This window comes from Anomaloglossus baeobatrachus, chromosome 11 (assembly GCF_048569485.1).
Source record: "Anomaloglossus baeobatrachus isolate aAnoBae1 chromosome 11, aAnoBae1.hap1, whole genome shotgun sequence".
Classification (NCBI taxonomy): domain Eukaryota; kingdom Metazoa; phylum Chordata; class Amphibia; order Anura; family Aromobatidae; genus Anomaloglossus; species Anomaloglossus baeobatrachus.
This window is the reverse complement of record NC_134363.1, coordinates 4,222,658-4,250,497: the sequence shown is the minus strand read 5'-3', so window position 1 is coordinate 4,250,497 and position 27,840 is coordinate 4,222,658. Positions and strand designations below refer to the sequence as shown.

General features: G+C 54.4%; 1 protein-coding gene across 3 annotated transcripts in view; it reads left to right on the top strand.

Annotated features, from left to right (window-relative positions):
• The window catches only part of ANO7 (anoctamin 7), a 154,736-nt gene that overhangs the window by 75,493 nt on the left and 51,403 nt on the right, over positions 1–27,840 (top strand). For all 3 annotated transcript variants that reach the window (XM_075327885.1, XM_075327886.1, XM_075327884.1), the window contains exons 16-18: positions 23,581–23,692; positions 24,754–24,808; positions 25,269–25,366. In XM_075327885.1, coding sequence (XP_075184000.1) covers positions 23,581–23,692; positions 24,754–24,808; positions 25,269–25,366 — 265 coding nt within the window. The remainder of the gene's footprint in view (positions 1–23,580; positions 23,693–24,753; positions 24,809–25,268; positions 25,367–27,840) is intronic.

Genomic DNA, 27,840 nt, shown 5'->3' with positions numbered 1-27,840 from the left:
TAGGGGGCAGTATATACTATAGATGTGCAGTGGGGAGAGGCCTGTAGGGGGCAGTATATACTATGGATGTGCAGTGGGGGACAGGCCTGTAGGGGGCAGTATATACTATAGATGTACAGTGGGGACAGGCCTGTAGGGGGTAGTATATACTATAGATGTGCAGTGGGGACAGGCCTGTAGGGGGCAGTATATACTATAGATGTACAGTGGGGGACAGGCCTGTAGGGGGCAGTATATACTATAGATGTGCAGTGGGGACAGGCCTGTAGGGGGCAGTATATACTATAGATGTGCAGTGGGGGCAGGCCTGTAGGGGGCAGTATATACTATAGATGTGCAGTGGGGACAGGCCTGTAGGGGGCAGTATATACTATAGATGTGCAGTGGGGGACAGGCCTGTAGGGGGCAGTATATACTATAGATGTGCAGTGGGGGACAGGCCTGTAGGGGGCAGTATATACTATAGATGTGCAGTGGGGAACAGGCCTGTAGGGGGCAGTATATACTATAGATGTACAGTGGGGACAGGCCTGTAGGGGCAGTATATACTATAGATGTGCAGTGGGGGACAAGCCTGTAGGGGGTAGTATATACTATAGATGTGCAGTGGGGACAGGCCTGTAGGGGGCAGTATATACTATGGATGTGCAGTGGGGACAGGCCTGTAGGGGGCAGTATATACTATAGATGTGCAGTGGGGACAGGCCTGTAGGGGGCAGTATATACTATAGATGTACAGTGGGGACAGGCCTGTAGGGGGCAGTATATACTATAGATGTGCAGTGGGGGACAGGCCTGTAGGGGGCAGTATATACTATGGATGTGCAGTGGGTACAGGCCTGTAGGGGGTAGTATATACTATAGATGTACAGTGGGTACAGGCCTGTAGGGGGTAGTATATACTATAGATGTACAGTGGGGACAGGCCTGTAGGGGGCAGTATATACTATGGATGTGCAGTGGGGGACAGGCCTGTAGGAGGCAGTATATACTATAGATGTGCAGTGGGGACAGGCCTGTAGGGGGCAGTATATACTATAGATGTGCAGTGGGGACAGGCCTGTAGGGGGCACTATATACTATAGATGTGCAGTGGGGGACAGGCCTGTAGGGGGCAGTATATACTATAGATGTGCAGTGGGGACAGGCCTGTAGGGGGCACTATATACTATAGATGTGCAGTGGGGGACAGGCCTGTAGGGGGCAGTATATACTATAGATGTGCAGTGGAGGACAGGCCTGTAGGGGGTAGTATATACTATAGATGTGCAGTGGGGACAGGCCTGTAGGGGGCAGTATATACTATAGATGTGCAGTGGGGACAGGTCTTTAGGGGGCAGTATATACTATAGATGTGCAGTGGGGACAGGCCTGTAGGGGGCAGTATATACTATAGATGTGCAGTGGGGACAGGTCTGTAGGGGGCAGTATATACTATAGATGTGCAGTGGGGACAGGTCTGTAGGGGGCGGTATATACTATGGATGTGCAGTGGGGACAGGCCTGTAGGGGGTAGTATATACTATAGATGTGCAGTGGGGGACAGGCCTGTAGGGGGCAGTATATACTATGGATGTGCAGTGGGGACAGGCCTGTAGGGGGCAGTATATACTATGGGTGTGCAGTGGGGACAGTCCTGTAGGGGGCAGTATATACTATGGATGTGCAGTGGGGACAGGCCTGTAGAGGGCAGTATATACTATGGATGTGCAGTGGGGACAGGCCTGTAGGGGGCAGTATATACTATGGATGTGCAGTGGGGACAGGCCTGTAGGGGGTAGTATATACTATGGATGTGCAGTGGGGGACAGGCCTGTAGGGGGCGGTATATACTATAGATGTGCAGTGGGGGACAGGCCTGTAGGGGGCAGTATATACTATAGATGTGCAGTGGGGACAGGCCTGTAGGGGGTAGTATATACTATAGATGTGCAGTGGGGGACAGGCCTGTAGGGGGCAGTATATACTATAGATGTGCAGTGGGGACAGGCCTGTAGGGGGCAGTATATACTATAGATGTGCAGTGGGGACAGGTCTTTAGGGGGCAGTATATACTATAGATGTGCAGTGGGGACAGGTCTGTAGGGGGCAGTATATACTATAGATGTGCAGTGGGGACAGGTCTGTAGGGGGCAGTATATACTATAGATGTGCAGTGGGGACAGGTCTGTAGGGGGCAGTATATACTATAGATGTGCAGTGGGGACAGGTCTGTAGGGGGCGGTATATACTATGGATGTGCAGTGGGGACAGGCCTGTAGGGGGTAGTATATACTATAGATGTGCAGTGGGGGACAGGCCTGTAGGGGGCAGTATATACTATAGATGTGCAGTGGGGACAGGCCTGTAGGGGGCAGTATATACTATGGGTGTGCAGTGGGGACAGTCCTGTAGGGGGCAGTATATACTATGGATGTGCAGTGGGGATAGGCCTGTAGAGGGCAGTATATACTATGGATGTGCAGTGGGGACAGGCCTGTAGGGGGCAGTATATACTATGGATGTGCAGTGGGGACAGGCCTGTAGGGGGTAGTATATACTATGGATGTGCAGTGGGGACAGGCCTGTAGGGGGTAGTATATACTATGGATGTGCAGTGGGGACAGGCCTGTAGGGGGTAGTATATACTATAGATGTGCAGTGGGGACAGGCCTGTAGGGGGTAGTATATACTATGGATGTGCAGTGGGGACAGGCCTGTAGGGGGTAGTATATACTATGGATGTGCAGTGGGGACAGGCCTGTAGGGGGTAGTATATACTATAGATGGGCAGTGGGGACAGGCCTGTAGGGGCAGTATATACTATAGATGTGCAGTGGGGACAGGCCTGTAGGGGGCAGTATATACTATAGATGTGCAGTGGGGACAGGCCTGTAGGGGGTAGTATATACTATGGATGTGCAGTGGGGACAGGCCTGTAGGGGGTAGTATATACTATGGATGTGCAGTGGGGACAGGCCTGTAGAGGGCAGTATATACTATGGATGTGCAGTGGGGACAGTCCTGTAGGGGGCAGTATATACTATGGATGTGCAGTGGGGACAGGCCTGTAGGGGGCAGTATATACTATGGATGTGCAGTGGGGACAGGCCTGTAGGGGCAGTATATACTATAGATGTGCAGTGGGGACAGGCCTGTAGGGGGTAGTATATACTATGGATGTGCAGTGGGGACAGGCCTGTAGGGGGTAGTATATACTATGGATGTGCAGTGGGGACAGGCCTGTAGGGGGCAGTATATACTATAGATGTGCAGTGGGGACAGGCCTGTAGAGGGCAGTATATACTATGGATGTGCAGTGGGGACAGTCCTGTAGGGGGCAGTATATACTATGGATGTGCAGTGGGGGACAGGCCTGTAAGGGGCAGTATATACTATGGATGTGCAGTGGGGACAGGCCTGTAGAGGGCAGTATATACTATGGATGTGCAGTGGGGACAGGCCTGTAGGGGGCAGTATATACTATAGATGTGCAGTGGGGACAGGCCTGTAGGGGGTAGTATATACTATAGATGTGCAGTGGGGACAGGCCTGTAGGGGGCAGTATATACTATGGATGTGCAGTGGGGACAGGCCTGTAGGGGGTAGTATATACTATGGATGTGCAGTGGGGACAGGCCTGTAGGGGGTAGTATATACTATGGATGTGCAGTGGGGACAGGCCTGTAGGGGGTAGTATATACTATAGATGTGCAGTGGGGACAGGCCTGTAGGGGCAGTATATACTATAGATGTGCAGTGGGGACAGGCCTGTAGGGGGCAGTATATACTATAGATGTGCAGTGGGGACAGGCCTGTAGGGGGCAGTATATACTATAGATGTGCAGTGGGGACAGGCCTGTAGGGGGTAGTATATACTATGGATGTGCAGTGGGGACAGGCCTGTAGGGGCAGTATATACTATGGATGTGCAGTGGGGACAGGCCTGTAGGGGGTAGTATATACTATGGATGTGCAGTGGGGACAGGCCTGTAGAGGGCAGTATATACTATGGATGTGCAGTGGGGACAGGCCTGTAGGAGGCAGTATATACTATAGATGTGCAGTGGGGGACAGGCCTGTAGGGGGCAGTATATACTATAGATGTGCAGTGGGGACAGGCCTGTAGGGGGCAGTATATACTATGGATGTGCAGTGGGGACAGGCCTGTAGGGGGTAGTATATACTATGGATGTGCAGTGGGGACAGTCCTGTAGGGGGCAGTATATACTATAGATGTGCAGTGGGGACAGGCCTGTAGAGGGCAGTATATACTATGGATGTGCAGTGGGGACAGTCCTGTAGGGGGCAGTATATACTATGGATGTGCAGTGGGGACAGGCCTGTAGGGGGTAGTATATACTATGGATGTGCAGTGGGGACAGGCCTGTAGAGGGCAGTATATACTATGGATGTGCAGTGGGGACAGGCCTGTAGGGGTCAGTATATACTATAGATGTGCAGTGGGGACAGGCCTGTAGGGGTTAGTATATACTATAGATGTGCAGTGGGGACAGGCCTGTAGGGGGCAGTATATACTATGGATGTGCAGTGGGGACAGGCCTGTAGGGGGTAGTATATACTATGGATGTTCAGTGGGGGACAGGCCTGTAGGGGGCAGCATATACTATAGATGTGCAGTGGAGACAGGCCTGTAGGGGGCAGTATATACTATAGATGTGCAGTGGGGGACAGGCCTGTAGGGGGCACTATATACTATAGATGTACATTGGTGGACAGGCCTGTAGGGGGCAGTATATACTATAGATGTGCAGTGGGGACAGGCCTGTAGGGGGCAGCATATACTATAGATGTGCAGTGGGGACAGGCCTGTAGGGGGCAGCATATACTATAGATGTGCAGTGGGGACAGGCCTGTAGGGGGTAGTATATACTATAGATGTGCAGTGGGGACAGGCCTGTAGGGGGTAGTATATACTATGGATGTGCAGTGGGGACAGGCCTGTAGGGGGCAGCATATACTATGGATGTGCAGTGGGGACAGGCCTGTAGGGGGCAGTATATACTATGGATGTGCAGTGGGGACAGGCCTGTAGGGGGCAGCATATACTATAGATGTGCAGTGGGGACAGGCCTGTAGGGGGTAGTATATACTATAGATGTGCAGTGGGGACAGGCCTGTAGGGGGTAGTATATACTATAGATGTGCAGTGGGGACAGGCCTGTAGGGGGCAGTATATACTATGGATGTGCAGTGGGGACAGGCCTGTAGGGGGTAGTATATACTATGGATGTGCAGTGGGGACAGGCCTGTAGGGGGCAGTATATACTATGGATGTGCAGTGGGGACAGGCCTGTAGGGGGTAGTATATACTATAGATGTGCAGTGGGGACAGGCCTGTAGGGGGCAGTATATACTATAGATGTGCAGTGGGGACAGGCCTGTAGGGGGTAGTATATACTATAGATGTGCAGTGGGGACAGGCCTGTAGGGGGCAGTATATACTATGGATGTGCAGTGGGGACAGGCCTGTAGGGGGTAGTATATACTATGGATGTGCAGTGGGGACAGGCCTGTAGGGGGCAGTATATACTATGGATGTGCAGTGGGGACAGGCCTGTAGGGGGTAGTATATACTATAGATGTGCAGTGGGGACAGGCCTGTAGGGGGCAGTATATACTATAGATGTGCAGTGGGGACAGGCCTGTAGGGGGCAGTATATACTATGGATGTGCAGTGGGGACAGGCCTGTAGGGGGCAGTATATACTATGGATGTGCAGTGGGGACAGGCCTGTAGGGGGTAGTATATACTATAGATGTGCAGTGGGGACAGGCCTGTAGGGGCAGTATATACTATGGATGTGCAGTGGGGACAGGCCTTTGGGGGCAGTATATACTATAGATGTGCAGTGGGGACAGGCCTGTAGGGGCAGTATATACTATGGATGTGCAGTGGGGACAGGCCTGTAGGGGGAAGTATATACTATAGATGTGCAATGGGGGACAGGCCTGTAGGGGCATGTGTCCTTGTCCGCACACAGATGATGGGGTACAGGGCAGGGCTGTGGAGTCGACCAAACTTGTGACTCCGACTCCTACATACAGTTAGGTCCAGAAATCTTTGGCCAGTGACACAATTTTGGCGAGTTGGGCTCGTCATGCCACCACATTGGATTTGAAATGAAACCTCTACAACAGAATTCAAGTGCAGATTGTAACGTTTAATTTGAAGGTTTGAACAAAAATATCTGATAGAAATTGTAGGAATTGTCACATTTCTTTACAAACACTCCACATTTTAGGAGGTCAAAAGTAATTGGACAAATAAACCAAACCCAAACAAAATATTTTTATTTTCAATATTTTGTTGCGAATCCTTTGGAGGCAATCACTGCCTTAAGTCTGGAACCCATGGACATCACCAAACGCTGGGTTTCCTCCCTCTTAATGCTTTGCCAGGCCTTTACAGCCGCAGCCTTCAGGTCTTGCTTGTTTGTGGGTCTTTCCGTCTTAAGTCTGGATTTGAGCAAGTGAAATGCATGCTCAATTGGGTTAAGATCTGGTGATTGACTTGGCCATTGCAGAATGTTCCACTTTTTTGCACTCATGAACTCCTGGGTAGCTTTGGCTGTATGCTTGGGGTCATTGTCCATCTGCACTATTAAGCGCCGTCCGATCAACTTTGCGGCATTTGGCTGAATCTGGGCTGAAAGTATATCCCGGTACACTTCAGAATTCATCCGGCTACTCTTGTCTGCTGTTATGTCATCAATAAACACAAGTGACCCAGTGCCATTGAAAGCCATGCATGCCCATGCCATCACGTTGCCTCCACCATGTTTTACAGAGGGTGTGGTGTGCCTTGGATCATGTGCCGTTCCCTTTCTTCTCCACACTTTTTTCTTCCCATCATTCTGGTACAGGTTGATCTTGGTCTCATCTGTCCATAGAATACTTTTCCAGAACTGAGCTGGCTTCATGAGGTGTTTTTCAGCAAATGTAACTCTGGCCTGTCTATTTTTGGAGTTGATGAATGGTTTGCATCTAGATGTGAACCCTTTGTATTTACTTTCATGGAGTCTTCTCTTTACTGGTGACTTAGAGACAGATACACCTACTTCACTGAGAGTGTTCTGGACTTCAGTTGATGTTGTGAACGGGTTCTTCTTCACCAAAGAAAGTATGCGGCGATCATCCACCACTGTTGTCATCCGTGGACGCCCAGGCCTTTTTGAGTTCCCAAGCTCACCAGTCAATTCCTCTTTCCTCAGAATGTACCCGACTGTTGATTTTGCTACTCCAAGCATGTCTGCTATCTCTCTGATGGATTTTTTCTTTTTTTTCAGCCTCAGGATGTTCTGCTTTACCTCAATTGAGAGTTCCTTAGACCGCATGTTGTCTGGTCACAGCAACAGCTTCCAAATGCAAAACCACACACCTGTAATCAACCCCAGACCTTTTAACTACTTCATTGATTACAGGTTAATGAGGGAGACGCCTTCAGAGTTAATTGCAGCTCTTAGAGTCCCTTGTCCAATTACTTTTGGTCCCTTGAAAAAGAGGAGGCTATGCATTTCAGAGCTATGATTCCTAAACCCTTTCTCCGATTTGGATGTGAAAACTCTCATATTGCAGCTGGGAGTGTGCACTTTCAGCCCATATTATATATAGAATTGTATTTCTGAACATAGTTACATAGTTACTTAGGTTGAAAAAAGACCTAGGTCCATCCAGTTCCTCTTCCTCCACCAGTTCTACATTTGGTCACTAAGTCATTTATAACCAGCAATGTTGTGTACTGAGGAAATCATCCAGCCCTTTTTTAAAAGCTGTTATAGTATCTGCCATTACTACCTCTTGTGGTAGTGTATTCCACAGTCTGACCGCTCTAACTGTAAAGAACCCTTTCCTATTTAGCTGCCGGAATCTCTTCTCTTCCCCCGCAGTGTATGCCCCTGGTCCTTAGTACTGTCTTTGGAAGAAATAAGTCATGTGCCAGTCCTTTATATTGACCACACATGTATTTATACATATAAATGAGATCTCCTCTGAGACGTCTTTTTTCTAAGCTAAACATATCTAACTTTTTCAACCTCTCATCATACGGGCGGCCTCCATTCCTCATCATACGGGCGGCCTCCATTCCTCATCATACGGGCGGCCTCCATTCCTCATCATACAGGCGGCCTCCATTCCTCCTCATACGGGCGGCCTCCATTCCTCATCATACGGGCGGCCTCCATTCCTCATCATACGGGCGGCCTCCATTCCTCATCATACGGGCGGCCTCCATTCCTCATCATACGGGCAGCCTCCATTCCTCATCATACGGGCGGCCTCCATTCCTCATCATACGGGCGGCCTCCATTCCTTGTAATAGTCTAGTTGCCGCCTTTGAACTGACTCTAACTTCTGAATGTTCTTTTTAAAATGTGGAGCCCAAAACTGGATCCCGTATTCCAGATGTTGCCTTACAAGTGATTTATAGAGGGGTAACAATACGTTGGGATCACGGGATCTAATCTCTCTTTTTATACACCCTAGAATCTTGTTTGCTTTAGCAGCTGCTGCCTGACATTGATGCTGCTGCTCAGCTTATTTGTAATGAGAATACCCAAGTCCTTCTCCTGTTCTGTAGTCCCGAGTTTACTTCCATGTAATGTATACGCAGCTATAGGATTACTCCGTCCTCGGTGCATTACTTTACATTTATCAACATTAAATCTCATTTGCCAAGTATCTGCCCATTCTGACATCTTATCCAGATCTTTCTGTAATATTGTACTATCAAGGTTAGTTTTTAATATCCTACATAGTTTGGTGTCATCAGCAAAGACTGACACTTTACTATCAATCCCATCCACAAGGTCATTAATAAAGAGAGTAAAAAGAATCGGTCCTAGCACAGATCCCTGCAGCCCCCACTGCTCCCAGTACAGATCCCTGCAGCCCCCACTGCTCCCAGTACAGATCCCTGCAGCCCCCACTGCTCCCAGTACAGATCCCTGCGGTCCCCACTGCTCCCAGTACAGATCACTGCGGCCCCCACTGCTCCAAGTACAGATCCCTGTGGCCCCCACTGCTCCCAGTACAGATCCCTGCGGCCCCCACTGCTCCCAGTACAGATCCCTGCGGTCCCCACTGCTCCCAGTACAGATCCCTGCGGCCCCCACTGCTCCCAGTACAGATCCCTGCAGCCCCCACTGCTCCCAGTACAGATCCCTGCAGCCCCCACTGCTCCCAGTACAGATCCCTGCGGTCCCCACTGCTCCCAGTACAGATCCCTGCGGCACCCCACTGTTCCCAGTACAGACCCCTGCGGCCCCCACTGCTCCCAGTACAGATCCCTGCGGTCCCCACTGCTCCCAGTACAGATCCCTGCGGCCCCCACTGCTCCCAGTACAGATCCCTGCAGCCCCCACTGCTCCCAGTACAGATCCCTGCGGTCCCCACTGCTCCCAGTACAGATCACTGCGGCCCCCACTGCTCCAAGTACAGATCCCTGTGGCCCCCACTGCTCCCAGTACAGATCCCTGCAGCCCCCACTGCTCCCAGTACAGATCCCTGCAGCCCCCACTGCTCCCAGTACAGATCCCTGCAGCCCCCACTGCTCCCAGTACAGATCCCTGCAGCCCCCACTGCTCCCAGTACAGATCCCTGCGGTCCCCACTGCTCCCAGTACAGATCACTGCGGCCCCCACTGCTCCAAGTACAGATCCCTGCGGCAGACCACTGCTCCCAGTACAGATCCCTGCGGCCCCCACTGCTCCCAGTACAGATCCCTGCGGTCCCCACTGCTCCCAGTACAGATCCCTGCGGCCCCCACTGCTCCCAGTACAGATCCCTGCGGCACCCCACTGTTCCCAGTACAGATCCCTGCGGTCCCCACTGCTCCCAGTACAGATCCCTGCGGTCCCCACTGCTCCCAGTACAGATCCCTGCGGCCCCCACTGCTCCCAGTACAGATCCCTGCGGTCCCCACTGCTCCCAGTACAGATCCCTGCGGTCCCCACTGCTCCCAGTACAGATCCCTGCGGCACCCCACTGTTCCCAGTACAGATTCCTGCGGTCCCCACTGCTCCCAGTACAGATCCCTGCGGCCCCCACTGCTCCCAGTACAGATCCCTGCGGCCCCCACTGCTCCCAGTACAGATCCCTGCAGCAACCCACTGCTCCCAGTACAGATCCCTGCGGCCCCCACTGCTCCCAGTACAGATCCCTGCGGTCCCCACTGCTCCCAGTACAGATCCCTGCAGCCCCCACTGCTCCCAGTACAGATCCCTGCGGTCCCCACTGCTCCCAGTACAGATCCCTGCGGCCCCCACTGCTCCCAGTACAGATCCCTGCGGTCCCCACTGCTCCCAGTAGAGATCCCTGCGGTCCCCACTGCTCCCAGTACAGATCCCTGCGGCACCCCACTGTTCCCAGTACAGATTCCTGCGGTCCCCACTGCTCCCAGTACAGATCCCTGCGGCCCCCACTGCTCTCAGTACAGATCCCTGCGGTCCCCACTGCTCCCAGTACAGATCCCTGCGGTCCCCACTGCTCCCAGTACAGATCCCTGCGGCCCCCACTGCTCCCAGTACAGATCCCTGCGGTCCCCACTGCTCCCAGTACAGATCCCTGCAGCCCCCACTGCTCCCAGTACAGATCCCTGCGGTCCCCACTGCTCCCAGTACAGATCCCTGCGGCCCCCACTGCTCCCAGTACAGATCCCTGCGGTCCCCACTGCTCCCAGTACAGATCCCTGCGGTCCCCACTGCTTCCAGTACAGATCCCTGCAGTCCCCACTGCTCCCAGTACAGATCCCTGCGGTCCCCACTGCTCCCAGTACAGATCCCTGCGGTCCCCACTGCTCCCAGTACAGATCCCTGCGGTCCCCACTGCTCCCAGTACAGATCCCTGCGGCCCCCACTGCTCCCAGTACAGATCCCTGCGGTCCCCACTGCTCCCAGTACAGATCCCTGCGGTCCCCACTGCTCCCAGTACAGATCCCTGCAGTCCCCACTGCTCCCAGTACAGATCCCTGCGGTCCCCACTGCTCCCAGTACAGATCCCTGCGGCCCCCACTGCTCCCAGTACAGATCCCTGCGGCCCCCACTGCTCCCAGTACAGATCCCTGCGGTCCCCACTGCTCCCAGTACAGATCCCTGCGGTCCCCACTGCTCCCAGTACAGATCCCTGCAGTCCCCACTGCTCCCAGTACAGATCCCTGCGGTCCCCACTGCTCCCAGTACAGATCCCTGCGGTCCCCACTGCTCCCAGTACAGATCCCTGCGGTCCCCACTGCTCCCAGTACAGATCCCTGCGGCCCCCACTGCTCCCAGTACAGATCCCTGCGGCCCCCACTGCTCCCAGTACAGACCCCTGCGGTCCCCACTGCTCCCAGTACAGATCCCTGCGGTCCCCACTGCTCCCAGTACAGATCCCTGCAGTCCCCACTGCTCCCAGTACAGATCCCTGCGGCCCCCACTGCCCCCAGTACAGATTTCTGCGGTCCCCACTGCTCCCAGTACAGATCCCTGCGGCCCCCACTGCTCCCAGTACAGATCCCTGCGGCCCCCACTGCTCCCAGTACAGATCCCTGCGGCCCCCACTGCTCCCAGTACAGATCCCTGCGGTCCCCACTGCTCCCAGTACAGATCCCTGCGGTCCCCACTGCTCCCAGTACAGATCCCTGCGGCCCCCACTGCTCCCAGTACAGATCCCTGCGGCCCCCACTGCTCCCAGTACAGATCCCTGCAGCAACCCACTGCTCCCAGTACAGATCCCTGCGGCCCCCACTGCTCCCAGTACAGATCCCTGCGGTCCCCACTGCTCCCAGTACAGATCCCTGCAGCCCCCACTGCTCCCAGTACAGATCCCTGCGGTCCCCACTGCTCCCAGTACAGATCCCTGCGGCCCCCACTGCTCCCAGTACAGATCCCTGCGGTCCCCACTTCTCCCAGTACAGATCCCTGCGGCACCCCACTGTTCCCAGTACAGATTCCTGCGGTCCCCACTGCTCCCAGTACAGATCCCTGCGGCCCCCACTGCTCTCAGTACAGATCCCTGCGGTCCCCACTGCTCCCAGTACAGATCCCTGCGGTCCCCACTGCTCCCAGTACAGATCCCTGCGGCCCCCACTGCTCCCAGTACAGATCCCTGCGGTCCCCACTGCTCCCAGTACAGATCCCTGCAGCCCCCACTGCTCCCAGTACAGATCCCTGCGGTCCCCACTGCTCCCAGTACAGATCCCTGCGGCCCCCACTGCTCCCAGTACAGATCCCTGCGGTCCCCACTGCTCCCAGTACAGATCCCTGCGGTCCCACTGCTCCCAGTACAGATCCCTGCAGTCCCCACTGCTCCCAGTACAGATCCCTGCGGTCCCCACTGCTCCCAGTACAGATCCCTGCGGTCCCCACTGCTCCCAGTACAGATCCCTGCGGTCCCCACTGCTCCCAGTACAGATCCCTGCGGCCCCCACTGCTCCCAGTACAGATCCCTGCGGTCCCCACTGCTCCCAGTACAGATCCCTGCAGCCCCCACTGCCCCCAGTACAGATCCCTGCGCTCCCCACTGCTCCCAGTACAGATCTGTGCGCTCCCCACTGCTCCAAGTACAGATCCCTGCGGTCCCCACTGCTCCCAGTACAGATCCCTGTGGTCCCCAGTGATCCCAGTACAGATCCCTGCAGCCCCCACTGCTCCCAGTACAGATCCCTGCGGTCCCCACTGCTCCCAGTACAGATCCCTGCGGCCCCCACTGCTCCCAGTACAGATCCCTGCGGTCCCCACTGCTCCCAGTACAGATCCCTGCAGTCCCCACTGCTCCCAGTACAGATCCCTGCGGTCCCCACTGCTCCCAGTACAGATCCCTGCGGCCCCCACTGCTCCCAGTACAGATCCCTGCGGTCCCCACTGCTCCCAGTACAGATCCCTGCGGTCCCCACTGCTCCCAGTACAGATCCCTGCGGCCCCCACTGCTCCCAGTACAGATCCCTGCGGTCCCCACTGCTCCCAGTACAGATCCCTGCGGCCCCCACTGCTCCCAGTACAGATCCCTGCGGTCCCCACTGCTCCCAGTACAGATCCCTGCGGCCCCCACTGCTCCCAGTACAGATCCCTGCGGCCCCCACTGCTCCCAGTACAGATCCCTGCGGTCCCCACTGCTCCCAGTACAGATCCCTGCGGCCCCCACTGCCCCCAGTACAGATCCCTGCGGTCCCCACTGCTCCCAGTACAGATCCCTGCGGTCCCCACTGTTCCCAGTACAGATCCCTGCGGTCCCCACTGCTCCCAGTACAGATCCCTGCGGTCCCCACTGTTCCCAGTACAGATCCCTGCGGCCCCCACTGCTCCCAGTACAGATCCCTGCGGCCCCCACTGCTCCCAGTACAGATCCCTGCGGTCCCCACTGCTCCCAGTACAGATCCCTGCGGTCCCCACTGCTCCCAGTACAGATCCCTGCGGTCCCCACTGCTCCCAGTACAGATCCCTGCAGTCCCCACTGCTCCCAGTACAGATCCCTGCGGTCCCCACTGCTCCCAGTACAGATCCCTGCGGCCCCCACTGCTCCCAGTACAGATCCCTGCGGCCCCCACTGCTCCCAGTACAGATCCCTGCGGCCCCCACTGCTCCCAGTACAGATCCCTGCGGTCCCCACTGCTCCCAGTACAGATCCCTGCAGCCCCCACTGCTCCCAGTACAGATCCCTGCAGTCCCCACTGCTCCCAGTACAGATCCCTGCGGTCCCCACTGCTCCCAGTACAGATCCCTGCGGCCCCCATTGCTCCCAGTACAGATCCCTGCGGTCCCCACTGCTCCCAGTACAGATCCCTGCGGGCCCCCACTGCTCCCAGTACAGATCCCTGCGGCCCCCCACTGCTCCCAGTACAGATCCCTGCGGCCCCCACTGCTCCCAGTACAGATCCCTGCGGCCCCCACTGCTCCCAGTACAGATCCCTGCGGCCCCCCACTGCTCCCAGTACAGATCCCTGCGGCCCCCACTGCTCCCAGTACAGATCCCTGCGGCCCCCACTGCTCCCAGTACAGATCCCTGCGGCACCCCACTGCTCCCAGTACAGATCCCTGCGGTCCCCACTGCTCCCAGTACAGATCCCTGCGGTCCCCACTGCTCCCAGTACAGATGCCTGCGGTCCCCACTGCTCCCAGCACAGATCCCTGCGGCCCCCACTGCTCCCAGTACAGATCCCTGCGGCCCCCACTGCTCCCAGTACAGATCCCTGCAGTCCCCACTGCTCCCAGTACAGACCCCTGCGGCCCCCACTGCTCCCAGTACAGATCCCTGCGGTCCCCACTGCTCCCAGTACAGATGCCTGCGGTCCCCACTGCTCCCAGTACAGATCCCTGCGGCCCCCACTGCTCCCAGTACAGATCCCTGCGGCCCCCACTGCTCCCAGCACAGATCCCTGCGGTCCCCACTGCTCCCAGTACAGATCCCTGCGGTCCCCACTGCTCCCAGTACAGATCCCTGCGGTCCCCACTGCTCCCAGTACAGATCCCTGCGGCACCCCACTGTTCCCAGTACAGATCCCTGCGGTCCCCACTGCTCCCAGTACAGATCCCTGCGGTCCCCACTGCTCCCAGTACAGATCCCTGCGGTCCCCACTGCTCCCAGTACAGATCCCTGCGGCCCCCACTGCCCCCAGTACAGATCCCTGCGGCCCCCACTGCTCCCAGTACAGATGCCTGCGGCCCCCACTGCTGACTATGGCCCATTTAGAGAATGTTCCATTTATGACTACTCTTTGTTTCCTATCTTTTAGCCAATTCCTTACCCAGTTGCACATAGTTTCCCCTGGTCGCGGCTTCTGGAGCTTCTGGAGCTTTAGTTTGTATGTTTTTGTAAACAGCTAAAATAACAAAACTTGTGTCACTGTCCAAATATTTCTGGCCCTGACTGTATAATGCTTATATATAAGTGAAAATGTATTGTACAATGTGAAGATCAGACATTTCATCATTTTTATGATACAATAATCAAGATATTTAGATAGAACAGAAAAAATTGTAAATATGTAATACAAGATGCAATATAGATTATATATAACACTATGTACTACACTATGTAAGTGGCAGAAAAACAGTTGTCAACAAAAACCTAGTAAATACCATTTGCACAGTGTATGAATTAGTTGTAAGAGATAGAATTGCCTCCATCAGATCGTTCTCCGCAGATGACCTCGAATCTGACCTAATAATGTTAAGGCTGGAGAACGACCTCTCTACAGTGACTGGGGCTGGAGGAAAACCGTAACCACATGGGAACATCTAACAATCTCCGGGTATAAAGGAATGGCCTCGTGCACACTCAGTTTTGATGAACGGTTGAATTTTTCTATTTATTTGAGAGCAAGTGAAAAATTTTGCTGAAATCTGCTCAATCTGCTGCTATAGGAGAAGCAGTGACATCTGGCCAATCTGCCGCTATAGGAGACGCAGTGACATCTGGCCAATCTGCTGCTATAGGAGACGCAGTGACATCTGGGCAATCTGCTGCCATAGGAGACGCAGTGACATCTGGCCAATCTGCCGCTATAGGAGACGCAGTGACATCTGGCCAATCTGCTGCTATAGGAGACTCAGTGACATCTGGCCAATCTGCTGCTATAGGAGACGCAGTGACATCTGGCCAATCTGCTGCTATAGGAGACTCAGTGACATCTGGCCAATCTGCTGCCATAGGAGACGCAGTGACATCTGGCCAATCTGCCGCTATAGGAGACGCAGTGACATCTGGCCAATCTGCTGCTATAGGAGACGCAGTGACATCTGGCCAATCTGCTGCTATAGGAGACGCAGTGACATCTGGCCAATCTGCTGCTATAGGAGACGGAGTGACATCTGGTCAATCTGCTGCTATAGGAGACGCAGTGACATCTGGGCAATCTGCTGCTATAGGAGAAGCAGTGACATCTGGCCAATCTGCTGCTATAGGAGACGCAGTGACATCTGGTCAATCTGCTGCTATAGGAGACGCAGTGACATCTGGCCAATCTGCTGCTATAGGAGACGCAGTGACATCTGGCCAATCTGCTGCTATAGGAGACGCAGTGACATCTGGCCAATCTGCTGCTATAGGAGACGGAGTGACATCTGGCCAATCTGCTGCTATAGGAGACGCAGTGACATCTGGCCAATCTGCTGCTATAGGAGACGCAGTGACATCTGGCCAATCTGCTGCTATAGGAGACGGAGTGACATCTGGCCAATCTGCTGCTATAGGAGACGCAGTGACATCTGGCCAATCTGCCGCTATAGGAGAAGCAGTGACATCTGGCCAATCTGCCGCTATAGGAGACGCAGTGACATCTGGCCAATCTGCTGCTATAGGAGGCGCAGTGACATCTGGCCAATCTGCTGCTATAGGAGACGCAGTGACATCTGGCCAATCTGCTGCTATAGGAGACGCAGTGACATCTGGACAATCTGCTGCTATAGGAGACGCAGTGACATCTGGACAATCTGCTGCTATAGGAGACGGAGTGACATCTGGCCAATCTGCTGCTATAGGAGACGCAGTGACATCTGGCCAATCTGCTGCTATAGGAGGCGCAGTGACATCTGGCCAATCTGCTGCTATAGGAGACGCAGTGACATCTGGACAATCTGCTGCTATAGGAGACGGAGTGACATCTGGCCAATCTGCTGCTATAGGAGACGCAGTGACATCTGGCCAATCTGCTGTTATAGGAGGCGCAGTGACATCTGGCCAATCTGCTGCTATAGGAGACGCAGTGACATCTGGCCAATCTGCCGCTATAGCAGACGCAGTGACATCTGGCCAATCTGCTGCTATAGGAGACGCAGTGACATCTGGCCAATCTGCTGCTATAGGAGACGGAGTGACATCTGGCCAATCTGCTGCTATAGGAGAAGCAGTGACATCTGGCCAATCTGCTGCTATAGGAGACGCAGTGACATCTGGCCAATCTGCTGCTCTAGGAGACGGAGTGACATCTGGCCAATCTGCTGCTATAGGAGACGGAGTGACATCTGGTCAATCTGCTGCTATAGGAGACGCAGTGACATCTGGCCAATCTGCTGCTATAGGAGAAGCAGTGACATCTGGCCAATCTGCTGCCATAGGAGACGCAGTGACATCTGGCCAATCTGCTGCTATAGGAGACGCAGTGACATCTGGCCAATCTGCTGCTCTAGGAGACGGAGTGACATCTGGCCAATCTGCTGCTATAGGAGACGGAGTGACATCTGGCCAATCTGCTGCTATAGGAGACGCAGTGACATCTGGCCAATCTGCTGCTATAGGAGACGCAGTGACTTCTGGCCAATCTGCTGCTATAGGAGACGCAGTGACATCTGGCCAATCTGCCGCTATAGGAGACGCAGTGACATCTGGCCAATCTGCTGCTATAGGAGACGCAGTGACATCTGGCCAATCTGCTGCTATAGCAGACGCAGTGACATCTGGCCAATCTGCTGCTATAGCAGACGCAGTGACATCTGGCCAATCTGCTGCTATAGGAGACGCAGTGACATCTGGCCAATCTGCCGCTATAGGAGACGCAGTGACATCTGGCCAATCTGCTGCTATAGCAGACGCAGTGACATCTGGCCAATCTGCTGCTATAGGAGACGCAGTGACATCTGGCCAATCTGCTGCTATAGGAGACGCAGTGACATCTGGCCAATCTGCCGCTATAGGAGAAGCAGTGACATCTGGCCAATCTGCTGCTATAGGAGACGCAGTGACATCTGGCCAATCTGCTGCTATAGCAGACGCAGTGACATCTGGCCAATCTGCTGCTATAGGAGACGCAGTGACATCTGGCCAATCTGTTGCTATAGCAGACGCAGTGACATCTGGCCAATCTGCTGCTATAGCAGACGCAGTGACATCTGGCCAATCTGCTGCTATAGGAGACGCAGTGACATCTGGCCAATCTGCCGCTATAGGAGATGCAGTGACATCTGGCCAATCTGCTGCTATAGGAGACGCAGTGACATCTGGCCAATCTGCTGCTATAGGAGACGCAGTGACATCTGGCCAATCTGCTGCTATAGCAGACGCAGTGACATCTGGCCAATCTGCTGCTATAGGAGACGCAGTGACATCTGGCCAATCTGCTGCTATAGGAGACGCAGTGACATCTGGCCAATCTGCTGCTATAGGAGACGCAGTGACATCTGGCCAATCTGCTGCTATAGGAGACGCAGTGACATCTGGCCAATCTGCTGCTATAGGAGACGCAGTGACATCTGGCCAATCTGCTGCTATAGGAGACGCAGTGACATCTGGACAATCTGCTGCTATAGGAGACGGAGTGACATCTGGCCAATCTGCTGCTATAGGAGACGCAGTGACATCTGGACAATCTGCCGCTATAGGAGACGCAGTGACATCTGGCCAATCTGCCGCTATAGCAGACGCAGTGACATCTGGCCAATCTGCTGCTATAGGAGACGCAGTGACATCTGGCCAATCTGCTGCTATAGGAGACGCAGTGACATCTGGCCAATCTGCTGCTATAGGAGACGCAGTGACATCTGGCCAATCTGCCGCTATAGGAGACGGAGTGACATCGGGCCAATCTGCTGCTATAGGAGACGCAGTGACATCTGGCCAATCTGCTGCTATAGCAGACGCAGTGACATCTGGCCAATCTGCTGCTATAGGAGACGCAGTGACATCTGGCCAATCTGCTGCTATAGGAGACGCAGTGACATCTGGGCAATCTGACGCTATAGGAGACGCAGTGACATCTGGCCAATCTGCTGCTATAGCAGACGCAGTGACATCTGGCCAATCTGCTGCTATAGGAGACGCAGTGACATCTGGCCAATCTGCTGCTATAGGAGACGCAGTGACATCTGGGCAATCTGCTGCTATAGGAGACGCAGTGACATCTGGCCAATCTGCTGCTATAGCAGACGCAGTGACATCTGGCCAATCTGCTGCTATAGGAGACGCAGTGACATCTGGCCAATCTGCCGCTATAGGAGACGCAGTGACATCTGGCCAATCTGCTGCTATAGGAGACGCAGTGACATCTGGCCAATCTGCTGCTATAGGAGGCGCAGTGACATCTGGCCAATCTGCCGCTATAGGAGACGCAGTGACATCTGGCCAATCTGCTGCTATAGGAGGCGCAGTGACTTCTGGCCAATCTGCTGCTATAGGAGACGCAGTGACATCTGGCCAATCTGCTGCTATAGGAGACGCAGTGACATCTGGCCAATCTGCTGCTATAGGAGGCGCAGTGACATCTGGCCAATCTGCCGCTATAGGAGACGGAGTGACATCTGGCCAATCTGCTGCTATAGGAGACGCAGTGACATCTGGCCAATCTGCTGCTATAGGAGACGGAGTGACATCTGGCCAATCTGCCGTTATAGGAGACGCAGTGACATCTGGCCAATCTGCTGCTATAGGAGACGCAGTGACATCTGGCCAATCTGCTGCTATAGGAGACGCAGTGACATCTGGCCAATCTGCCGCTATAGGAGACGCAGTGACATCTGGCCAATCTGCCGCTATAGGAGACGCAGTGACATCTGGCCAATCTGCTGCTATAGGAGACGCAGTGACATCTGGCCAATCTGCTGCTATAGGAGACGCAGTGACATCTGGTCAATCTGCCGCTATAGGAGACGCAGTGACTTCTGGCCAATCTGCCGCTATAGGAGACACAGTGACATCTGGCCAATCTGCTGCTATAGGAGACGGAGTGACATCTGGCCAATCTGCTGCTATAGGAGACGCAGTGACATCTGGCCAATCTGCTGCTATAGGAGACGCAGTGACATCTGGCCAATCTGCCGCTATAGGAGACGCAGTGACATCTGGCCAATCTGCCGCTATAGGAGACGCAGTGACATCTGGCCAATCTGCCGCTATAGGAGACGCAGTGACATCTGGTCAATCTGCCGCTATAGGAGACGCAGTGACATCTGGCCAATCTGCCGCTATAGGAGACGGAGTGACATCTGGCCAATCTGCTGCTATAGGAGACGCAGTGACATCTGGACAATCTGCTGCTATAGGAGACAGAGTGACATCTGGCCAATCTGCTGCTATAGGAGACGCAGTGACATCTGGCCAATCTGCTGCTATAGGAGACGCAGTGACATCTGGCCAATCTGCCGCTATAGGAGACGCAGTGACATCTGGCCAATCTGCCGCTATAGGAGACGCAGTGACATCTGGCCAATCTGCCGCTATAGGAGACGCAGTGACATCTGCTCAATCTACCGCTATAGGAGACGCAGTGACATCTGGCCATTCTGCTGCTATAGGAGACACAGTGACATCTGGCCAATCTGCTGCTATAGGAGACGGAGTGACATCTGGCCAATCTGCTGCTATAGGAGACGCAGTGACATCTGGCCAATCTGCTGCTATAGGAGACGCAGTGACATCTGGCCAATCTGCTGCTATAGGAGACGCAGTGACATCTGGCCAATCTGCTGCTATAGGAGACGCAGTGACATCTGGCCAATCTGCTGCTATAGGAGACGCAGTGACATCTGGTCAATCTGCTGCTATAGGAGACGCAGTGACATCTGGCCAATCTGCTGCTATAGGAGACACAGTGACATCTGGCCAATCTGTTGCTATAGGAGACGCAGTGACATCTAGTCAATCTGCTGCTATAGGAGACGCAGTGACATCTGGCCAATCTGCTGCTATAGGAGACGGAGTGACATCTGGCCAATCTGCTGCTATAGGAGACGCAGTGACATCTGGACAATCTGCCGCTATAGGAGACGGAGTGACATCTGGCCAATCTGCTGCTATAGGAGACGCAGTGACATCTGGCCAATCTGCTGCTATAGGAGACGCAGTGACATCTGGCCAATCTGCTGCTATAGGAGACGGAGTGACATCTGGCCAATCTGCTGCTATAGGAGACGCAGTGACATCTGGCCAATCTGCTGCTATAGGAGACGCAGTGACATCTGGGCAATCTGCTGCTATAGGAGACGCAGTGACATCTGGCCAATCTGCTGCTATAGGAGACGCAGTGACGTCTGGCCAATCTGCTGCTATAGGAGACGCAGTGACATCTGGCCAATCTGCCGCTATAGGAGACGCAGTGACATCTGGACAATCTGCCGCTATAGGAGACGCAGTGACATGTGGCCAATCTGCTGCTATAGGAGACGCAGTGACATCTGGCCAATCTGCTGCTATAGGAGACGCAGTGACATCTGGACAATCTGCTGCTATAGGAGACGCAGTGACATCTGGCCAATCTGCCGCTATAGGAGACGCAGTGACATCTGGCCAATCTGCCGCTATAGGAGACGCAGTGACATCTGGCCAATCTGCCGCTATAGGAGACACAGTGACATCTGGCCAATCTGCTGCTATAGGAGACGCAGTGACATCTGGCCAATCTGCTGCTATAGGAGACGCAGTGACATCTGCCCAATATGCTGCTATAGGAGACGGAGTGACATCTGGGCAATCTGCTGCTATAGGAGACGCAGTGACATCTGGGCGATCTGCTGCTATAGGAGACGCAGTGACATTTGGTCAATCTGCTGCTATAGGAGACACAGTAACATCTGGCCAATCTGCCGCTATAGGAGACGGAGTGACATCTGGGCAATCTGCTGCTATAGGAGACGCAGTAACATCTGGTCAATCTGCCGCTATAGGAGACGCAGTGACATCTGGCCAATCTGCCGCTATAGGAGACGCAGTGACATCTGGCCAATCTGCTGCTATAGGAGACGCAGTGACATCTGGCCAATCTGCTGCTATAGGAGACGGAGTGACATCTGGGCAATCTGCTGCTATAGGAGACGCAGTGACATCTGGCCAATCTGCTGCTATAGGAGACGCAGTGACATCTGGACAATCTGCTGCTATAGGAGACGCAGTGACATCTGGTCAATCTGCTGCTATAGGAGACGCAGTGACATCTGGACAATCTGCTGCTATAGGAGACGCAGTGACATCTGGCCAATCTGCTGCTATAGGAGACGGAGTGACATCTGGACAATCTGCTGCTATAGGAGACTCAGTGACATCTGGCCAATCTGCTGCTATAGGAGACGCAGTGACATCTGGCCAATCTGCTGGTATAGGAGACGCAGTGACATCTGGCCAATCTGCTGCTATAGGAGACGCAGTGACATCTGGACAATCTGCTGCTATAGGGGACTCAGTGACATCTGGACAATCTGCTGCTATAGGAGACGCAGTGACATCTGGACAATCTTATGCTATAGGAGACTCAGTGACATCTGGCCAATCTGCTGCTGTAGGAGACGCAGTGACATCTGGCCAATCTGCTGGTATAGGAGACGCAGTGACATCTGGCCAATCTGCTGCTATAGGAGACGCAGTGACATCTGGACAATCTGCTGCTATAGGGGACGGAGTGACATCTGGACAATCTGCTGCTATAGGAGACGTAGTGACATCTGGCCAATCTGCTGGTATAGGAAACGCAGTGACATCTTGCCAATCTGCTGCTATAGGAGACGGAGTGACATCTTTTTCCTTGTGGCAACGCTTTGCCTGCTCCATGTCATCTAAATACTTGCCACAGTTAGACTCCTCACCTGATGAGGATGAAGATACGGCAGCAGTAGCACTGTCAGGCCCCAAGTCCTCTTGCGCCCGGCATTCCTTTAGCCGCTCATCCTAACTGCTACCTCAGTCACAGCTTCTTTTCCGTTAGTAAGCTGTTGATCATCAAGCAGTATACGATGACTTGGGTCCACATAAACAGCTGCCAGAAGAATTTTATTTTCCGATAGCTGTGTCTCTCTCCATTTCATTGAAGCAGAAATGCCATCTGCGATTAAACCTCCTCTTTGGGACAGGCAAAATAGCAAGTTCTTCCACTCCCTTATGAAAATGCCAGGAGTTAAATCCTCAGCTTGTAATTTGTTAGTCACGGTAAATGGGTGATTAAGCAATTCCTTCAATTCAGCCACCTGTGTCCAATGACCTTCATTTAAGGTTACCTGAGGGTTCACCATATCTATAAGAAATTATTTTAGTTCAAGCAATCGCTCAGTCATTAAATAAGTGCTGCCTCACCGAGTGGCTTTATCAACAATTGCCCCTTTCCCAGCACGTCTCTTCAAGATGGAATAAATTTTAGGGGTTCTGGCGGCAATAACCAATTTCCTCACTTTTCCAATCACTGTGGCTCCATCTCACACATACTGAATCCTAAATGTTCTTCTAGCTGTTGCTCATTACTCATTCGTCAGTTTAATTGTACTTATCATGTTTGAAGCATTGTTTTGTGGGGATCCGTTTTTGGGCTCAAGAACGGATCCTCACAGAGAATGAGCAGTTTGTGGTGTTTTCTAATCTGCTTTTGCTATTGAAATCATTATTTATGAGCTCAGAAACCTTCCAGGTGATGCGGTTTTATAAAAAGCTGATCTGCTTTTGCAGCGGAAAAACGTATCCTCAAAAAACGCAGCAAAAACGCTGTGTGTGAATGTGGCCTTAGATCAGGAATAGAACAGACATTTATAGGACATTTCATAACTTTCCCAAATTCCTATGAAAACATATTCAGCCCATCCTGCACTGACCGCTGGACCCAATTATTATAGATTTAGGAGTCGGTGCATTGTATACTGACTCCGGCTGCACAGCCCTGGCACGGGTCCTTCTGGTGACGCGTGTCTGTCCTCCGCAGAGATGCATCGCACGCAGTCCTTACATGAAGACGCTTTCACCTTCAAGGTTTTCATCTTCCAGTTTGTGAATTTCTACTCGTCCCCGTTCTACGTGGCTTTCTTCAAAGGCAGGTGAGATGGATGAAGAGGAGATGATATCCCCTATCCCCTGGGGGGGCCTAGGGGGGATGATATCCTCTGGGGGGGGGCCTAGGAGGGATGATATCCTCTATTGGGGCGGCCTAGGGGGGATAATATCCTCTGGGGGGGGCCTAGGAGGGATGATATCCTCTGTGGGGGCGGCCCGGGGGTGATATCCTCTGAGGGGGCGGCCCAGGGGATGATATCCTCTGTGGGGGCGGCCCGGGGGGGTGATATCCTCTGAGGTGGCGGCCCAAGGGGGTGATATCCTCTGGGAGGGCTGCCCAAGGGGGAGATATCCTCTGGGAGGGCTATCCAAGGGGGAGATATCCTCTGGGAGGGCGGCCCAAGGGGGTGATATACTCTGGGGGGGCGGCCCGGGGGGTGATATCCTCTGGGGGGGCGGCCCGGGGGATGATATCCTCTGTGGGGGCGGCCCAAGGGGGTGATATCCTCTGGGAGGGCTGCCCAAGGGGGAGATATCCTCTGGGAGGGCTGCCCAAGGGGGAGATATCCTCTGGGAGGGCGGCCCAAGGGGGTGATATACTCTGGGGGGGCGGCCCGGGGGGTGATATCCTCTGGGGGGGCGGCCCAAGGGGGTGATATCCTCTGAGGGGGCGGCCCAAGGGGGAGATATCCTCTGGGAGGGCTGCCCAAGGGGGTGATATACTCTGGGGGGGCGGCCCGGGGGGTGATATCCTCTGAGGGGGCGGCCCGGGGGATGATATCCTCTGTGGGGGGCGGCCCGGGGGGTGATATCCTCTGAGGGGGCGGCCTGGAGGGGATGATATCCTCTGGGGGGGGCGGCCCGGGGGGTGATATTCCCTGGGGGGGCGGCCTGGAGGGGATGATATCCTCTGGGGGGGTGGCCCGGGGGGGTGATGCCAGAGTCCTCCACACACAGGATTCTGGGAATTAGCTGGATGGAGGCTTCACAGCACTGCAGTAAAGCATGGCCCTACAGCCCGGGACCCCCGTATGTGATGAGCGCACGTGGTCTCAGCTGTATCGTGTGACACGTGGAGACGTTATCTGTGATCTGTGTCTTTCAGATTTGTGGGATATCCCGGAGAGTACGGAAAACTGATGGGCATGAGGAACGAGGATGTGAGTAGAGCCGGAGCCGCCGCTCGTATCTAGTACATTCCCCAGAATATGTGGAGCTGAGGGCCGGCTCCATGTGCAGACAGCGCCCCCCCTGTCTGTGGCCGAGCCCCTGCACTGCAGTCTGGTGACGGTGCGGTCGCCCTGTAACCTGCTGTCCTAGTGTCGTGCAGACAGCGCCCCCCCAGTCTGTGGCCGAGCCCCTGCACTGCAGTCTGGTGACGGTGCGGTCGCCCTGTAACCCGCTGTCCTAGTGTCGTGCAGACAGCGCCCCCCTTGTCTGTGGCCGAGCCCCTGCACTGCAGTCTGGTGACGGTGCGGTCGGCGGGGTTGCCCTGTAACCTGCTGTCCTTGTCTCGTGCAGACAGCGCCCCCCAGTCTGTGGCCAAGCCCCTGCACTGCAGTCTGGTGACGGTGCGGTCGGCGGGGTCGCCCTGTAACCCGCTGTCCTTGTCTCGTGCAGTGCGGTCCCGGCGGATGTCTGATAGAACTCGCTCAGCAGCTCTTCATTATTATGGTCGGGAAGCAGATCGTCAGCAACGTGCAGGAGTTCCTCGTGCCGTAAGTAGCTGTGCGCCGGGGGTCTCCCGATCCCCCCATTACTGCAATACACATCCCCTGCACAATAATGCACAATGTGAACTGTGCTGCGCCGACTGTCTGTAAAAACATTCACATGCACAATGGCTGGAATCGGTACCTGTGTTATGTGTGTGAACGTCACCATGTACACCGACCGAAAACAGGACCGTCTGAACACGCTCCAAATCTGAGGATCATAAAGGAAATGCCCGGAGAGACCCCAGGGGAGCAGCCGAAGTCCTGGAGAGACCCCAGGGGAGCAGCCGAAGTCCTGGAGAGACCCCATGGGAGCAGCCGAAGTCCTGGAGAGACCCCATGGGAGCAGCCGAAGTCCTGGAGAGACCCCAGGGGAGCAGCCGAAGTCCTGGAGAGACCCCATGGGAGCAGCCGAAGTCCTGGAGAGACCCCAGGGGAGCAGCCGAAGTCCTGGAGAGACCCCATGGGAGCAGCCGAAGTCCTGGAGAGACCCCAGGGGAGCAGCCGAAGTCCCGGAGAGACCCCAGGGAAGCAGCCGAAGTCCTGGAGAGACCCCATGGGAGCAGCCGAAGTCCTGGAGAGACCCCAGGGAAACAGCCGAAGTCCCGGAGAGACCCCAGGGAAGCAGCCGAAGTCCTGGAGAGACCCCAGGGGAGCAGCCGAAGTCCTGGAGAGACCCCAGGGGAGCAGCCGAAGTCCTGGAGAGACCCCAGGGGAGCAGCCGAAGTCCTGGAGAGACCCCAGGGGAGCAGCCGAAGTCCTGGAGAGACCCCAGGGAAGCAGCCGAAGTCCTGGAGAGACCCCAGGGGAGCAGCTGAAGTCCCGGAGAGACCCCAGGGGAGCAGCCGAAGTCCCGGAGAGACCCCAGGGGAGCAGCCGAAGTCCCGGAGAGACCCCAGGGGAGCAGCCGAAGTCCCGGAGAGACCCCAGGGGAGCAGCCGAAGTCCCGGAGAGACCCCAGGGGAGAAGCCGAAGTCCTGGAGAGACCCCAGGGGAGCAGCCGAAGTCCGCGAGAGACCCCAGGGGAGCAGCCGAAGTCCGCGAGAGACCCCAGGGGAGCAGCCGAAGTCCCGGAGAGACCCCAGGGGAGCAGCTGAAGTCCTGGAGAGACCCCAGGGGAGCAGCCGAAGTCCCGGAGAGACCCCAGGGGAGCAGCCGAAGTCCGCGAGAGACCCCAGGGGAGCAGCCGAAGTCCGCGAGAGACCCCAGGGGAGCAGCCGAAGTCCTGGAGAGACCCCAGGGGAGCAGCCGAAGTCCCGGAGAGACCCCAGGGGAGCAGCCGAAGTCCCGGAGAGACCCCAGGGGAGCAGCCGAAGTCCCGGAGAGACCCCAGGGGAGAAGCCGAAGTCCTGGAGAGACCCCAGGGGAGCAGCCGAAGTCCCGGAGAGACCCCAGGGGAGCAGCCAGAGAGACTGAAAATACAGGGGGTGCACTCATTTATGCTGAGCAATATACAGTATATACAGTGCCTTGTGTAAGTATTCACCCCCTTGAATTTTTCACCCTTTTCCACATTTCCGGCTTCAGACATAAAGATAAAATGTGAATGTTCTGGTGAAGAATCTACAAGTGACACAATTGTGAAGATGAAGGAAATTTATTGCTTATTTTACACTTTTATAATAAATACCTGTAAATTGTGGTGTGCAATATTATTCACCCCCTGTAAGTGAATCCTTTGTGGCGCCCCCTTTTGGCTGCGATTACAACTGCAGTCTCTTGGGGGATGTGTCTATCAGTTTTGCACATGGAGAGGTGAAATTCTCGCCCATTCTTCCTTTGTAAACAGCTGCAGCTGAGTGAGGTTGGATGGAGGTGTTTGTGAACAGCAGTTTTCAGCTCTTTCCACAGGTTCTCGATTGGGTTCAGGTCTGGACTGTGACTTGGCCATTCTAACACCTGGATACGGTTATTTGTGAACCATTCCATTGTAGATTTTGCTTTATGTTTGGGATCATTGGAAGACAAATCTCCGTCCCAGTCTCAGGTCTTTTGCAGACTCCAACAGGTTTTGTTCAAGAATGGTCCTGTATTTGGCTCCATCCATCTTCCCATCAATTTTACCATCTTCCCTGTCCCTGCTGAAGAAAAGCAGGCCCAAACCATGATGCTGCCTCCACCATGTTTGACAGTGGGGATGGTGTGTTCAGGGTGATGAGCTGTGTTGCTTTTATCGTTTGGCATTGTGCCCATATAGTGTGATTTTGGTTTCCTCTGAGCAGAGCCCCTTCTTCCACATGTTTGTGGTCTCCGGTGGCTTGTGGAAACTTTACACAACACTTTTTATGGATATCTGTGAGAAATGGCTTTCTTCTCGCCACTCTTCCATAAAGGCCAGATTTGTGCAGTGTAGACTGATTGTTGTGCTATGGACAGACTCTCCCCCCTCAGCTGTAGATCTCTGCAGATCATCCAGAGGGATCATGGGCCTCTTGGCTGCATCTGATCAGTCCTCTCCTTGTGTGAGATGACAGTTT